Source organism: Pogoniulus pusillus, chromosome 28, assembly GCF_015220805.1.
Source record: "Pogoniulus pusillus isolate bPogPus1 chromosome 28, bPogPus1.pri, whole genome shotgun sequence".
Lineage (NCBI taxonomy): Eukaryota > Metazoa > Chordata > Aves > Piciformes > Lybiidae > Pogoniulus > Pogoniulus pusillus.
In genome coordinates, this window is record NC_087291.1 from 14,071,943 (window position 1) to 14,087,185 (window position 15,243).

At 43.7% G+C, this 15,243-nt stretch overlaps 1 protein-coding gene across 1 annotated transcript in view; it reads left to right on the forward strand.

Moving 5' to 3' along the window:
- Positions 1–1,681: 1,681 nt before the first annotated feature.
- Positions 1,682–15,243, forward strand: part of VWDE (von Willebrand factor D and EGF domains) — a 45,050-nt gene continuing 31,488 nt past the window's right edge. Inside the window, exons 1-5 of the mRNA XM_064167041.1 lie at positions 1,682–1,829; positions 5,179–5,410; positions 12,379–12,429; positions 13,085–13,359; positions 14,985–15,074. Of these exons, the coding sequence (XP_064023111.1) occupies positions 1,785–1,829; positions 5,179–5,410; positions 12,379–12,429; positions 13,085–13,359; positions 14,985–15,074 (693 nt within the window). The 5' untranslated portion in view covers positions 1,682–1,784. The remainder of the gene's footprint in view (positions 1,830–5,178; positions 5,411–12,378; positions 12,430–13,084; positions 13,360–14,984; positions 15,075–15,243) is intronic.

Sequence of the window (15,243 nt, forward strand, 5' to 3'; positions counted from 1 at the left end):
GCTACTACAAGCAACTCAGAAGCACAGTGGTGGCACAGTCAATCACATTGACTTCCATCTGCCCTTAGAGGATAGAAGATAAAGCTATTGTTACCTGCCTGGGTAGCCTAAAGCCGTATCAGATTAAATCTTCAAGCTTTGAAAGCCAATAGGATTCTCACACTGTGCTTGAAAGAGATGAAGTCTGTTCCTTCACTGGGGCATGTCTCCATTTAAAGGAGAGGAGTTATCTGATTTCGAAACTGTTTTATAATTGTGGTTATCTGAGCAGTGACATGAAGAACAGAAAGTGGAAGATAGTGCATTACTGTGTGATTTGAACCAAAATATGCTTGTAATCAGTGACACAATTACACCATGCAAAATACAGGACAAGTACAGAAAAACCTAGGAGCAAAAACTGAAGATCAGTGTTAATGTGCAGAATTTAACATCATAGAACTTTGCTTACAGCTGCATGTTAAAAACTCATTAGTAGCATAGTAAAGGCAAGAGTTAAGATGACCTGTGTCATTTAATACAACCTAATATTCCATTCACAGCATCACTTGGTATCCATTTTTAAAAGCAAGGTAAGCAGGTAGGTATGTTTGAAATGTCATTTACTTACAAACGTTCTCTTAGCTTTTTTCCCCTCCTTATACTTCCCAAGCACTTTCTTGAGGAAGAATTCAGTAATTTGCATGCAAATCTGCCATTAGCCAGAAGTTTTGTTGCCACTCTCCTTGGCAGGACTCAACTCAGTTGCCAGGTTAAACTCAGAAATTCTAGCATTCTGTGTTATTTTTGAATGAATCTACATTTAAAAGAAACTATCTTAGGGACTTATTGAGGTTCTGATTCTTCATTTTGTCCATCAGCAACTTTGAGAATTGTGTTTTTGAGGCTACAAGTACACTTAGATGTCCAAACATTTGTATTTACTTACGCACTTTTCATAGAATGCTTTGGGTTGGAAGGGACCTTAAAGATGATCTAGTTTGAAACCCCTGCCATGGGTAGAGACACCTTCCACTAGTCCATCTGCTCAAGGCTGTGTCCAGCCTGGTCTTGAACACCTCCAGGGAGGGAGCATCTTCAACCTTCCTGGGCAACCTTTTGCTGTTGATCTGCATGTATACATGCAAACTGTATGCAACCACCTCTCATCCACTTGAGGGAATTCTTCATTTCATGCACAGGAACTGTGTAAAGTGATATCCCATTTAGAAAAAATCCTTTGGATAATCCTTACTTCTCTTGAGGTAAGACTTTGATCTTCTCATATACCTGACACCTCATTTTTGTTCAGGTTGGTTAGTTTAATTAACAGCAGTGAAACTAAATAATCAAAACCCAAAGAGAAAGTATCAGGGTATTCCATTCCGCTGTTTTTACATCTCAAGTGGCTAACATGGTTATTTATTTGCATGTATTTTCCACTTCAAGAAGGACAAAGTTGCCCCATGATGAGTTCTATTCAGTTTTAGGTTACTAACATACCTATTTGGTGGTGCTGCTAAGACTTCAATATGTTTTTCAGTAAAAGTAGCTTCACACTATACTGTCATGCATCCTTACTTGTCCATTAAGGATACTTAACGTCCTTTCTAACATACTTGTCAGGCATTCCATCTTGATACTCCAAATCCTCTTGCTCCACAGTTCTCGAATGCTCTCCTGGTGGACATCAGATCCTGCAGAGCCCCTACCGAAGCATTGATTTCGATTCCTCTCACCTCCAGCAGTCAGCTATTCAGGATTTAATCTGTGACCATTCCCTAACACCAGGATGGTATCGCTTTATGATTTTTGATAAGCCTGCTGAGATGCCGACCAAGTGTGTGGAGGTATTGTTACAGCTCATTGGATTGTGAGAAATACGTGTTATTTGCTTAGGATAGGGATAAAAAGCCCCCAAGTAGTTATGGAGAATGTGGAGGAATAGGAAGTACTCATTCTCTGTACCTATTTGAGTATATTAAAATGTATTAACTGGACAGTTAAGTCTTAAGCATTGAAAATTTTACACTGAATGGGCAGTAGCAGAGAATGATAAATTACATCCTTTTAGAGCACTTAAACTGTCATTTGTAGTCGCTGCTAAAGAAGATTTTCTCAGTGGCAATGTAGCAGGGATATCATGTTGTAAAGCAGTCACTGTGTGATGGTCAGTCTCTTAGGAGGGCTGTTGGAAAGCAGCCACATGAATCCTGTAATTGTGGGGCTTTTAAAGTGATCATGCTAGAGAGAAGAGATTACTCCTAAAACGACTTGAACTAACAAGAGCTAACTGAAGATTAGTTGCCTTGTCATCTGCAAGTCTCCTAAGACTCAAGAATTACTTGGAATATTTACTACTTTACACTGGGAATGCTTTAATTTAGAGTGTCCCAACAGCTCTATAATTGTTACATTCTAAGGAGATACATCTTTGTAGTTTCCTATTTTTAAATATTTCCTTGTTTAAAAAAAGAAAATAATTAATTAGAATATTTTACCTGTGATGTTCTTAATGAGTTGAAATTCCTTGGGCACGGTGCGGTCAGCAGGAGCAGGGAGGTCATTCTGCCCCTGTACTCTGCACTGGTTAGACCACACCTTGAGTATTGTGTTCAGTTCTGGGCTCCCCAGTTTAAAAGGGACGTTGAGATGCTTGAGCGTGTCCAGAGAAGGGCAACGAGGCTGGTGAGAGGCCTTGAGCACAGGCCCTATGAGGAGAGGCTGAGGGAGCTGGGATTGGTTAGCCTGGAGAAGAGGAGGCTCAGGGGTGACCTTATTGCTGTCTACAACTACCTGAGGGGTGGTTGTGGCCAGGGGGAGGTTGCTCTCTTCTCTCAGGTGGCCAGCGCCAGAACGAGAGGACACAGCCTTAGGCTGCGCCAGGGGAGATTTAGACTCGAGGTGAGGAGAAAGTTCTTCACTGAGAGAGTCATTGGGCACTGGAATGGGCTGCCCGGGGAGGTGGTGGAGTCGCCGTCCCTGGGGCACTTTAAGGCAAGGTTGGACGTGGCACTTGGTTCCATGGTCTAGCCTTGAGCTGTGTGGTAAAGGGTTGGACTCGATGATCTGTGAGGTCTCTTCCAACCCTGATGATACTATGATATGATATGATACTATGAAAAAAGAGAAGCCCAACAATGAAATGTTTTAAAGGGATACAAAGCAGAATATGCTAATGAACTGGAGGGGAAAAAAGGTCACTGTAAAATTAAGTTTTTGTTTTATTACATCTTTACAGCAGTATAAAGCCATTAAAGTACCTTTATTGTGCATCTGACTCAAGAGGGCTGTGTTACAGGGGGCTGCTGTTGTCCAGGCTTTGATACTATAAAAAACCCCTAAAACTGTGATTCCTGAAGGACTTATTTCAGTTAGATTTAATACAAACATGAATTAGTTATGTTTTCTAAAAATGGGTACTTCTCTGCAAAGAATCAGCATGATAAATGAAAGGAAAAAGAAACAATGTGTTTTTTCAGAACACTTGCAAAATACCTGCTGAGATCACTTAGGGAAGTTTTAGGAATCTGATCAAAATTCTCAGTGCTTAGTAAATATTTGGGGAAAAAAGGCTACTCATCCTGGCACAGAGGAGTGCAGATAATGAAAGCTGGAAGGAGGTTGATTGAAAACTTACTCAGCAAGTGTTATTTATGCTTTGACAGCTGCTTCTTTGCATCTGTTGACAAACTCAAGACATGTATTTTGAAATCTCAAAGTCAAAACATTACAATCAAACTGAAATGGGTGTCTCGTTTGAGAAGTTTCTTCCTTTCTTTCCCTTTAGGAGAGTTTTTATTATAGCTATATTTAATCCTTGTCGGAGATCCAGACTCTGTAAAACAATCCACCTCGTTTCTGTCTGCTTCTCATTAATTCTGTCTGATGGATTGATGAGGGACTTAGATATTCTTGAGTAAGAAAGGTGTACTTTTGAGGTGAGTAATTGCTCACTGAGTCTGCAGTCATTTTTAGACCAAGAGGTCTAAAAAACAAGATTATCTGAGACCTTATTTCACTATCAGGTCAAAGAAAGAAACACTTGAGGCAATGCACGAAGCAAAGGTTCTCAAAGTCTCAATTTCAGATCTATAGTTTTCATGTAAATGCTTTTCAGATGCTGGCTTTAACACACTGTGGCCTTCTTGTTTCTCTTTAGTTTGCTTCCTGCAGTGTGAGAGACAGGAGGTGCTCTTTAACTCATGAGCCAGATTCCTTTTTAGTCTCCCTTGCTCAGGATTCGTTTTTCTGTATTCCACTGGTAAACTCTGGTGTTTGCCCAATTGGACTTCGCTTTGGTTACCAAGATTGGCACTGCTGTTTAGTTGTGACCTGCATGGAGGCTTCCTTGGCTTGAAGACCTCACGTAGCTACAGTGGTGAGGGGTGAAGGAGATTATTACACAGCACACTTATCACTCCCTGAGGAAAAGCACTGCACAAGGCCTTTGTTTGCAAGAGTGGGGACAACAGCCCTCTTATTACCTGTTGAAAGCCTACTGCTTTGTAAATACCAAAGGACTTAGGATTGCTGCATAGTCAGTGTGGTTGTTAGAGGGGTGCTACAAGCATATGTTTATCTAAGGCTGGGGAGATGAAAGACAGACAGGGCTTATCAGATGTCTTACAATTTTGGCTAGGACTGCAAGTCTGTAACCTGGCATCAGCTGGCTACATTTCAGAGGAAGTCCAGGTTAGCTGAGGCTTCAGTCCATGGCAAGGGGCAGCTAAAACATGTCAGCTTTAGCACCTGTAGCTGACACTCAGTGTATGCATGCTCTACCCTGTCTTTGTGCTCTGGCAGTGTAAACACAGCCAATTACTGTGGCTTAACGGGTGTAGAGTAACTCACAAAGCCATAACACAACTGTTAGGTTTTCTGGGTAAAACTCTATATTGGGTTTGGGCTGGGCTGGGCTATGGGCCAGATACCCACCATAGGCTCTCAGATGTGGCTCCTTTCTGAGTTCTTCTGGCACTAAATTATAGCTAGTCTTTGAAAACACAAATTCATTAGACTCAGAGAAGGACTTGAGTCTCTTTTGGTATCTAGCCTTGAGGAAAGTAAGCAAGTCCTCAACTGTATTGTCTAAACTTTGCTAAAAGTTAATTGAATACATATGTACCTCTCATTAAAGCAGAGCAGCAGTTTGATGCAGCATTAACAATTTTCTGATGTTTTCCTCTGGTACTGAAGATGAATCACTGTGGTACTCAAGCCCCTGTCTGGTTGTCTCTGAGAGAGTCAGAATCCATGCCTCGACCTGGTGAGATCAAACAGTTAACAGCTTGTGCTACATGGCAGTTTTTCTTCAGCACTTCAAAAGACTGCTGTCTCTTCCGAATCCCTGTCACTGTGAGGAACTGTGGAGATTTCTTTGTTTACTTACTGCAGCCCACCCAAGGATGCATGGGGTATTGTGCAGAAGGTAAGAAAAGCCATGCTTTATTCAACTAGGGGTATGAATTCACGAGTGAGTGTGCCTCTCTGCTGTTTGTCTTACTTGAAATGTCTGAAAATCATTATACAGGCTAAAATTTCTTGCAGTCCTTACTTTTAATATTGATATGATAAGAAAAACTATTTGGTGTGGTAAGGTGGGTTCATACTACTCCTTATATTTAGCACTCAGGTGTTGTTCAAAGTCTGGAAACTTAACAATTGGAAATCTTCATATAATGAAATGGGGATGTAAGACACATCTATAAATAAAAAATCAGAGCACCAACAGTGCTACTCTTACTCTGCAAGTACCCATTACTGAATGTGCTTAGTTACCTGTCAGAGTAAATTTTATATAAGAACTTGACCAAAATCTTGAAAATCAAACCCAAACAATTCCTGCTACAGATGCTTGAATTTCTGTTCCCTCAGGATCACAGGTCTGTGGCTTTGCATCTGAAACAACTCGAAATGGTTCTTAAACTGTATATTTACACACATACAAAATAGTTTAGTGCCTTGTATTCACTATGTCAAGGTCCGGAGGAGCAGAGATTAACAGTATCTCTGTCCAGCGGAGCTAGACCAGTTCTTATGGATTCCGTGTTGTGAAATTAAGGTGCAAACGAGACCATATATCACCATGAAACTGTTTATTAAAGGATAAGGTTGGGCAAAACGGAGGGAGAGAGGGGAGAAGGGGGAGAGAGAAAGATAAAGAGATCGATGGAGAAGAAAAGAAGGAGCAGGGAAGGGGAAAAGGCTGTGAGCATATTACCCTCAGTCGCAGATGAAGGAGTGAGAGAGAAACGGGTGCGTGGCCCAGGGATGATCTGCGGAGTTTGTCAGAGGTTCTTCAGGCGGTGTGCAGTTCTCGTGGTCGGGTGGTCTGCCCTCAGTGGTCCGGTGGAGATGTCACTGGTGGTCCGATGGAGGTGCCACTCTTGGTCCGGTGGGAATGGCACTGGTGGGGATACCACCCTTGGTCTGGTGGGGATGCCACACGTGGGGATACCACGCTTGGTCTGGTGGGGATGCCACACGTGGGGATACCACGCTTGGTCTGGTGGGGATGCCACACTTTGGCAGGCCTTTCTCCTGCCTTTTTATACAGTTTTCTGCTCAGTGTCCAGCTGCAGCCCCCCCAGGGCATCTTCCTGTGTATTCTCACACATTCGCAGGGGTCCGGCGTCGCCGGGGGGAGGGCCTTCGCCCTCTCTCGGCTACACCTGTCCACACCCTCCATACACAGCCCTTGGGGGCAGCTGAGATAAGGTGGAGGCTTCCTGGGCAGTCCAGCCAGGGTGAGGTCTAGGAGTTTCAAAGGTATTGTCTGTTGATTTGCATCTCTGAGCTTTTGGGCCAAGCACCGAGTCTGAGTCCCAGAAGTAACAAGATTAAGGAGGGACAATGCAATCTTTATCTTTGTTGATTAACAAGAGAGAGGATCAGACTCTCACATCACCCCGTCAACAAAGATAAAAGAGGGAAAAAGGATAGGGGGGGGGGGGGGGGAGAGAGAAAGGAAAAGGAAAGGTTTAGTGGAAAAATGGGGAAGTTTTATACAATTTTCACAATAGACATGGGTTTTGATCGGGTAATGGCCCGAACGTGTCTCACACCATCAGTGGATACAAATTGCATATTGGATACTACATGTTGAATCAGTTGTATAAAACAGGGAATGATACATGGCAAGAAAAGTAACAATGCCAAAACACATAACAAATAAAACAACATCTGTTTAACCCAAGGTCCCCCTGGAAGCCAGGAGAGCCAGTCCATATTCCATCCTTCCCAGGTCTGGACAGGTACATGAGCTAATTTTCGAATCCCAGAAGATATTTGTCTCACTGCTTTCCCATTGTCATCAATCTGTAGACAACGGTTGGAATAATTTAATTTTCCACAACCCCTCCTTCTTCTGCTAACAGATAATCAAGAACCATTCACAGAGTTTCCAGGTAGCAGGACCATAGTATTTAAAAGTCTGTTGGGGAGGTCCAGTCACCTTTTTCCCCACTTTTGACCACTACCTTGTGCCAAATGAGTGGAGATGGACCTTCTCTTTCTTCCCAAATTATCATATACTTTGATTCCCAGACCCTTTCCTTCTCCACCTGGGAGTAAGAAAAAACGTGGGTGAATCAGTCCAATATAGCATACCCCAGTCCAATTAGGTGGTAACCCTTTTATAGAATTTGTCCCTGCCAATGTGTTAGGGAAAAGGACATTGTTCCATCTCCCCTCAGGATGTGCACAACTCTTCATACTAAAATACCAAGCACCCAAATGATTTCTCACTAAGACAATACACCAAAGACATATTTTGGACAAAAGAACAATGCTGAATTGCTTAACAAACCAGGACAGAATACATTAATTCCATATCCCCCCACCCCGTCAGTCCTTCAGTTGGGAGTCCATTGAAGCTTAGGTAAAGCTTCCCCGTGTATCTGGTGACACTGCCAGGCTGTGAGGAAAGGGCAGTCGGCAGTCCTCTGTTGTAGTGATGCTGCGGGGAGAACTTGTAGCCTGCAAAACTTGAGAAGTCATTAGTATGGCAACAAAACAAATCCTTCTGACAATATCTCAAGGAATCTTTAGTCAACTCCCTCAGGTACTGATAAGGTATCTGGGCAAAGCACCCCCACCCAGAGAGAGGCTCCCTGAGCCTGCCCAGGTGAAGCTAATTGCTTTGAATGGGCCGGTAAGTGCCTTTGATTGTTTCAGCTTGAAGCCAAGCTAGGCACAAACCAAATCCACCTCCCAAACCCTGTACAATTTGCAATTGATTGGTGAGCTCACAGATCTCTAGGCTTCACCTCCCCCACTCACCACAGAGGGGTGAAGCTCTCAGCTCCTCTGAGGCTGAGAAGGGGGCACGCCTTTCCCCACATCAGATAAGTCTATCAAGGGGGGTGCAGTGGGTTCGAGTTTCTGGCTAGACTCTGGCCAGTTTTTTACAACGATTTCCAACTGCCCTGAAGATAACCCATCAATCACTTCTTTTGGGATACCTTTCTTTCGGCCTAGCCCCCACCAATACAGTCGAGTGTTCAGGTGCTCCCTCCCCCCAGTCGAGTGTCGTTTGGGGATTCGAAGCATCTGGCTCCGGGGATCTGCACTTGGCAGTGGGTGATTAATTTCCACATGCCTCAAGCCTCTAGGCTCAGGCTTATGAACTTCCTCAGGCACCCCATACTGCCTGGCATAATCTAATAGCTCTCTAGCCACCTCCTCCCACGTCCATTGTCTGCCATCGGGCTGGTTCCTCCCGGGTGTTAAGTTCTCCCTCAGAGTAGCTTGTATTCGGGAGGTAAGTGGGGTGTCAGCTATCTCCTTTTGGAGCTGAATGCCTTTCATCTTAAGGGAGTCAGGAAGTCCCCTCACCAGGGGGGTCATTCGCTTCGGGTCCACCAAGAGAGAAAGGGGCGATTCAAAATGATGTTTCAGTTCTCGATCATAGACCATTTGCAAACAAGCTGCCTTCTGCACATTTTCCATGATCTGATTCATGCCTCCCCTCAGAACTAGAGGCTCTCCTCTCTCCTTTGAATCAAAGCCCCCAGCCCAGAAAGCTGCTCGCTGAGTAAGGCTCCAGGGACCACTCCTATTTCCCGTAGTTAGGAACACATTAGCACCCCAATAGCCTGTGGCTTCAGCCTCTGTCAACCTAATTTGATCACCTCCAGTTCTAGAGACACGCCATACATATTCCACCTCAGACTCTCCAGCCGAACGCGTGAACTCTTTACGCAGTTTGGCCAGCTCAGTGGAAGAAAAGGGTATCTCTTTCGTTGTGATGGCAGGGGTGCCATCCTCATCCTCATACAGCATTTCAGTTTTAATGAGAGGACGCATGTGAGCCGCAGCTTCCTCTGCTGCTGCCAGTTCTGCCTGGGGGTATATGGAGGCAGGCTCTGTCTGCTTTAACTCTTCCTCCTTCAAAAACCACTTTTGCCACTTCTGTTCTGTTTTTAATCTATCCTTAAGATCTGCCACTTCGTCCTTTAAAGTTACAATATGCCCTTGCAGGGAATCTACCAGCTCCTGCAAGGAGGAAATGATTTTATTCTCTCGTCCGTTTTGGCTTTGCTTTTCATCTATTGAAGCAGCCAAACACGCACCCAAAACTGCACAGATGAAGGCTTTGCCCTTTCCCGACTTGGCCCGTGCCTCCTTCTGCAGGGCCACAATCCGATCCGCCACACTCTGACAGTTATTCCAGTTCTCACGGGCCCAATCCAGCCCTTCCACGGACGGGCGGGCACCGTGAGCTTCCAACAGACAGAAAAGCCTCTCCACCGTGGCCATTGCCTTTAAGGTAAGAGCTCCACGGGGAGGTCACAACAACACAAAGACCTTATACCTCAAAAATCTTCCCTACAAAATCCGCTCAAAGAAAGCTCACACACACAATAAATTCCTTCAGGGAGATCACACCAAGATCTAGCTTCTCGGAGAGGACAGCCACAGTCACCCCGAGAGGACACACTTTACCAACAGAGAAACTGTTCCGTTTGGGTTCACTAGACTTCTCGGGGGAAATTCTTTCCCCCAGGACACACTTTACACAATCCTATTCACCGCAGGGTACTAAGAATTCTCGGGAAGGCCACACTATAAAATCAACACTTGTACCCTAAAATATTCTTTCCCGGGAACGCAGAGATCTAGCTTCTCGGAGAGGACAGCCACAGTCTCCCCGAGAGGACACACTTTGCCAACAGAGAGACTTCTCAGGGGAAATTCTTTCCCCCAGGACACACTTTACACAATATTCACAAGTTTCCTAGACTTCTTGGGAACCTTTCCCCAAGGGGACACACTTTACCAATATTCTCAATTTTACTAGACTTCTTGTGGAGGTAGCTCTCCCCAAGAGGACACACTTTACACAATATTTCCTATTTACCGCAGGGTACTAAGAATTCTCGGGAAGGTCACACTAAAATCAACACTTGTACCCTAAAATATTCTTTCCCGGGAACGCAGACACATTTAGGCATTTGAAGAATCCCCACACTCTGCTCCACAAGCATTCATTTTGCTCTCAGAGTACATCTCAGACACACTCGTGCACACTTTGGGGTTCTCAGAAATGAAACAGTTTCCTGATGATACTTTCACTACACAGAATCCTGTCCGTGACGCCAAAAAATGTCAAGGTCCGGAGGAGCAGAGATTAACAGTATCTCTGTCCAGCGGAGCTAGACCAGTTCTTATGGATTCCGTGTTGTGAAATTAAGGTGCAAACGAGACCATATATCACCATGAAACTGTTTATTAAAGGATAAGGTTGGGCAAAACGGAGGGAGAGAGGGGAGAAGGGGGAGAGAGAAAGATAAAGAGATCGATGGAGAAGAAAAGAAGGAGCAGGGAAGGGGAAAAGGCTGTGAGCATATTACCCTCAGTCGCAGATGAAGGAGTGAGAGAGAAACGGGTGCGTGGCCCAGGGATGATCTGCGGAGTTTGTCAGAGGTTCTTCAGGCGGTGTGCAGTTCTCGTGGTCGGGTGGTCTGCCCTCAGTGGTCCGGTGGAGATGTCACTGGTGGTCCGATGGAGGTGCCACTCTTGGTCCGGTGGGAATGGCACTGGTGGGGATACCACCCTTGGTCTGGTGGGGATGCCACACGTGGGGATACCACGCTTGGTCTGGTGGGGATGCCACACGTGGGGATACCACGCTTGGTCTGGTGGGGATGCCACACTTTGGCAGGCCTTTCTCCTGCCTTTTTATACAGTTTTCTGCTCAGTGTCCAGCTGCAGCCCCCCCAGGGCATCTTCCTGTGTATTCTCACACATTCGCAGGGGTCCGGCGTCGCCGGGGGGAGGGCCTTCGCCCTCTCTCGGCTACACCTGTCCACACCCTCCATACACAGCCCTTGGGGGCAGCTGAGATAAGGTGGAGGCTTCCTGGGCAGTCCAGCCAGGGTGAGGTCTAGGAGTTTCAAAGGTATTGTCTGTTGATTTGCATCTCTGAGCTTTTGGGCCAAGCACCGAGTCTGAGTCCCAGAAGTAACAAGATTAAGGAGGGACAATGCAATCTTTATCTTTGTTGATTAACAAGAGAGAGGATCAGACTCTCACACACTAACAGTACTTATCTGTAACAGTAGTTATCTGTAACAGTAGTATCTGTTGGTTTGGAACTTCTGCAGTAAAAGATGCAGAGGGTGGTAGAATGTTCCATACTCTTCCTTCTAGGTGTAGCCAAGTTATCTGTAACAGTAGTATCTGTTGGTTTGGAACTTCTGCAGTAAAAGATGCAGAGGTGGTAGAATGTTCCATACCCTTCCTTCTAGGTGTAGCCAAGTTATCTGTAACAGTAGTATCTGTTGGTTTGGAACTTCTGCAGTAAAAGATGCAGAGGTGGTAGAATGTTCCATACCCTTCCTTCTAGGTGTAGCCAATCTGCTTGTGATTTCCAGCACAAGGCTTTGTAATGAGTGCCTTCAAAAAGGCTGGAGAAAGGAACTGTTTACAGAGACCTCTAGGGGTAGGGCAAGGGGCGATGGTTAGAAATTAAAGAGTAGTACGTGTAGATTGGATGTTAGGAACAAGTTCTTTACTATGAGGGTGGTGGAACACTGGATCAGTTTGCCCAAAAAGATAGCTGAGGCCTTATCCCTGGAGGTGATATCCAAGGTCAGGCTCAACAAGGCTTTGAGCAACCCAATCTAGTTGGGGATGTCCCTGCTGACTGCAGGGGAGTTGGACTAAATGACCTGTGGAGGTTCCTTCCAACTCAAACCATTCAATCATTTTATGACTACTGCCATAAATGTAGATGGATTGGGCTACAGGATTACTTCTTTCTGCCAGTGTACACTTCAATTAGTGCCTTGTGATATTTGGTGTATTTTTAACATAGGTCAGTATTTGGAGAGCACTGGGTGTAAGTGTACATTCTCTATGTATGTGAATATACAATTCAGGAACAATTTCTAGTTGTTTCAGATGCAAAGCCACAGACCTGTGATCCTGAGGGAAGAGAAATTTAAGCCTCTGTAGCAGGAATTATTTTGGTTTGATCTTCAAGATTTCCTGTGTATCTATGGCCCAATAATGTCAACATTTAATGATATTATGTCTTGAATAAAATATTTTTTTTGTCCCCATTTTCAACAGTATTGCTCTGTTTATTGCAAAATGAGCAGTTTGGAGGCAATTTCAGGCTTTGAATTACAAAAGAACTTTCTCAGCATAATGTTCAATGTACCAAAATGTTAAAAAGTTATTTTAATAATGCTGATTTACAGATTACTTTGATTCTTTGAGAGTAAAATGTAAGATGAATCTACAAATCATGCTGTTGCTTATTCTGATCCTCTTTACACAGATCTTTTTTTCTTCCACACCCCCTACCTCTTTCTTCATAAGTAAAGAACATATTATTCTATCAGGCAAATTCCTTTGCTGTCTCCTGTCTGGTAAAGTAACTAATTCTATTTTATCCCCTTTTTTTGTTCATTTCCAACCTTTTCAGCACCTTCCTCTTGGTTGAAATATAATCAAAGATATTTTTTTCCTGTTAGTAAGTAACAAAGCAACATACACATTTCTCTGGTTCTCTGAGCAGATGCAAAAAGGTAAATATTATTAGTGCATTGATTGGCAAAATATGTCAGGTACTGAATAAAAAGCACATCCCACACTTCTGTTTGCCTAGGTAACCTGGCTCCTCCATCTTCTCCACCTGTGTCACCACCGCTGCCAGTCACTCCTGAAGTTGTTGCCGAGTTGGTCAAAGGCAGCATTTACCTAAGGTGTACCTTTGGTGTTCCTTTTGCAAACAACTCAGTTGGATTCATTGTAACTTGGTCAAGACTTTCTCCTGAAGGTATCAAAGAAGAGCTGAAACACGAAACAGCAGTTCGTATGTTCTCACTGCTAGAGCTAGATGGGATAAACGTCAGACTTGGAGACAGAGTATGTTAAAGCATAATTATGATCTCTTTTTACCTTTGTAACTAACAGGGCTCAGTAGACGCTAACAGTTGTTAGAGATGGAGTTTCAGCACCTTGCTGCATGGTTTTTTGTGGCAGAAGCATACTGCCTATAGTTGTGTACACCAACAGTGCCATTGACTGTGGAAATACCATAGAATATATCAGCAATTATCACTGCCATTAAGGTTTTGGGACTGTCTCAGTACAGTATACTGTGCCTCCAGGAGATCAGTTTTTATTCCAGTTGCTTCTTCTTCACCCTCTGCTGTAATTTTGCTTGATACTGTAAATTAAGAGGATTTATGGATGCTCCTGCATCTAAGTGAGAGGTGAGGGATTGCAAGAAGCTGTATTCTTCATTCATTAGATAGATTTCTTTTCTTCAAATCAATAATGAGCTGCTGCTTGATGACTTTGTCTCTAGGATCAGATTTAAATGATTTAATCTCTGCCATCAAAAGCAGTGGGAGAATTTGTTACCTTCTGTGGTACCAGAATCAAGACCTAGGCTCTCCTGATAACTTGGAGAAGCTTAAGCATTGGAAAATCAAAAAGCTTTCTGCTTGTTTGTACCATAATACAGGTTATCTTTTCCTGGCTGAAATTAACTCCCAAACAACCCATGTGATTGGTGTGCATGTGTGTTCAAGACAAAGTCAGGCTGCTTACAGTGCTTATGACCAACAACAGCAATGTCTAATCCTCAAAAATCCTTTGGAGATGTAGTGAAGAGTTTCCTGACAGTGTTAGCTCATTGGTAGTCAAAAGGAAAGGCACAGACATAAACTGTCTGCTGCTGCTGTGAAGCCTTAGCTTTCACAGGACCTGAAGTACTACATGCATGGTCAGCCCATCTCAAAAGGGATGCAGCAAAATAAGCAAAAGCTGTAAACCCACAGTTTCTAGTAGCATGGAAATTGTAGTAAATTCTTCATTTTGAAAAAGATTATCCAGGCCCATGACACTAGGTAAAAAAAGATAGTAAGAAAAGAAGGAGAGGCTAGCTGCTCTGCATAACATGAGGTCTCAAAGGCCCTCAGGAAAATTAAAAGGCAAAAAAAAAGGTGAAACAGACAAAAAGAAACAAATAACATGTAATAAAGCACAGATTGCTGGGGTGCAGAAATGCTCCAGAAGGAGTTTAGGTCCACAGAGACTTAAGTCCTTGTTAAACATGATGATTTGTATGCAGCCTTTGGATCATGAAGCCTTTGCACCACTGGTGGAGCATGCAAGGGAAAGGTCTTGGGATGCTTGAGCAGTTTCTCTTTTTCTTAAGCAGCACCACTGTCAGTCGGGAACTTCTGGTGCAAACACATACATTTTTATTCCAGTTGCATCTTCTTCACCCTTTACTCTGATTTTGCTTGATACTGTAAGTTAAAAGGCTTTTTGGATGCAGTTGCATCTAAGTGAGAGGCTGTAAGAGCCAGAGATTGCAAGAAGCTTTATTCTTCATTCATCACATAGATTTCTCTTCTCTGAATCAATAATGAGCTGCTGATTGATGAATCTGTCAAACTGATGCGTGATGCCTGGGTTTTGTCATCATGTGACCACTTTGTACCGAAACTGTCTTCTGTTACACCTGTTTTGGCTGACAGGTCTATTGTAGCAGTACTGCTTTCTTCATGGAGAAGCCAGATATACAAAGCCCTTCTGTGGAGAGCAAGGAATTTTTTGCTGGCATTAAGGTAATTTTGGAAGAAAGCCCTGGTTTACTTTATTGTAGTAGGAATCTGGATGTTGCCACAGCAGTCAGTGCTCTGACAAGAAAGCACTCAAGATATGTAAATTGTGAAGTAGCAGAGTGTGTTGTTGGCTGTAGTGAACTTATATTTGTCAAAAAGCAGAAGAGTCAAA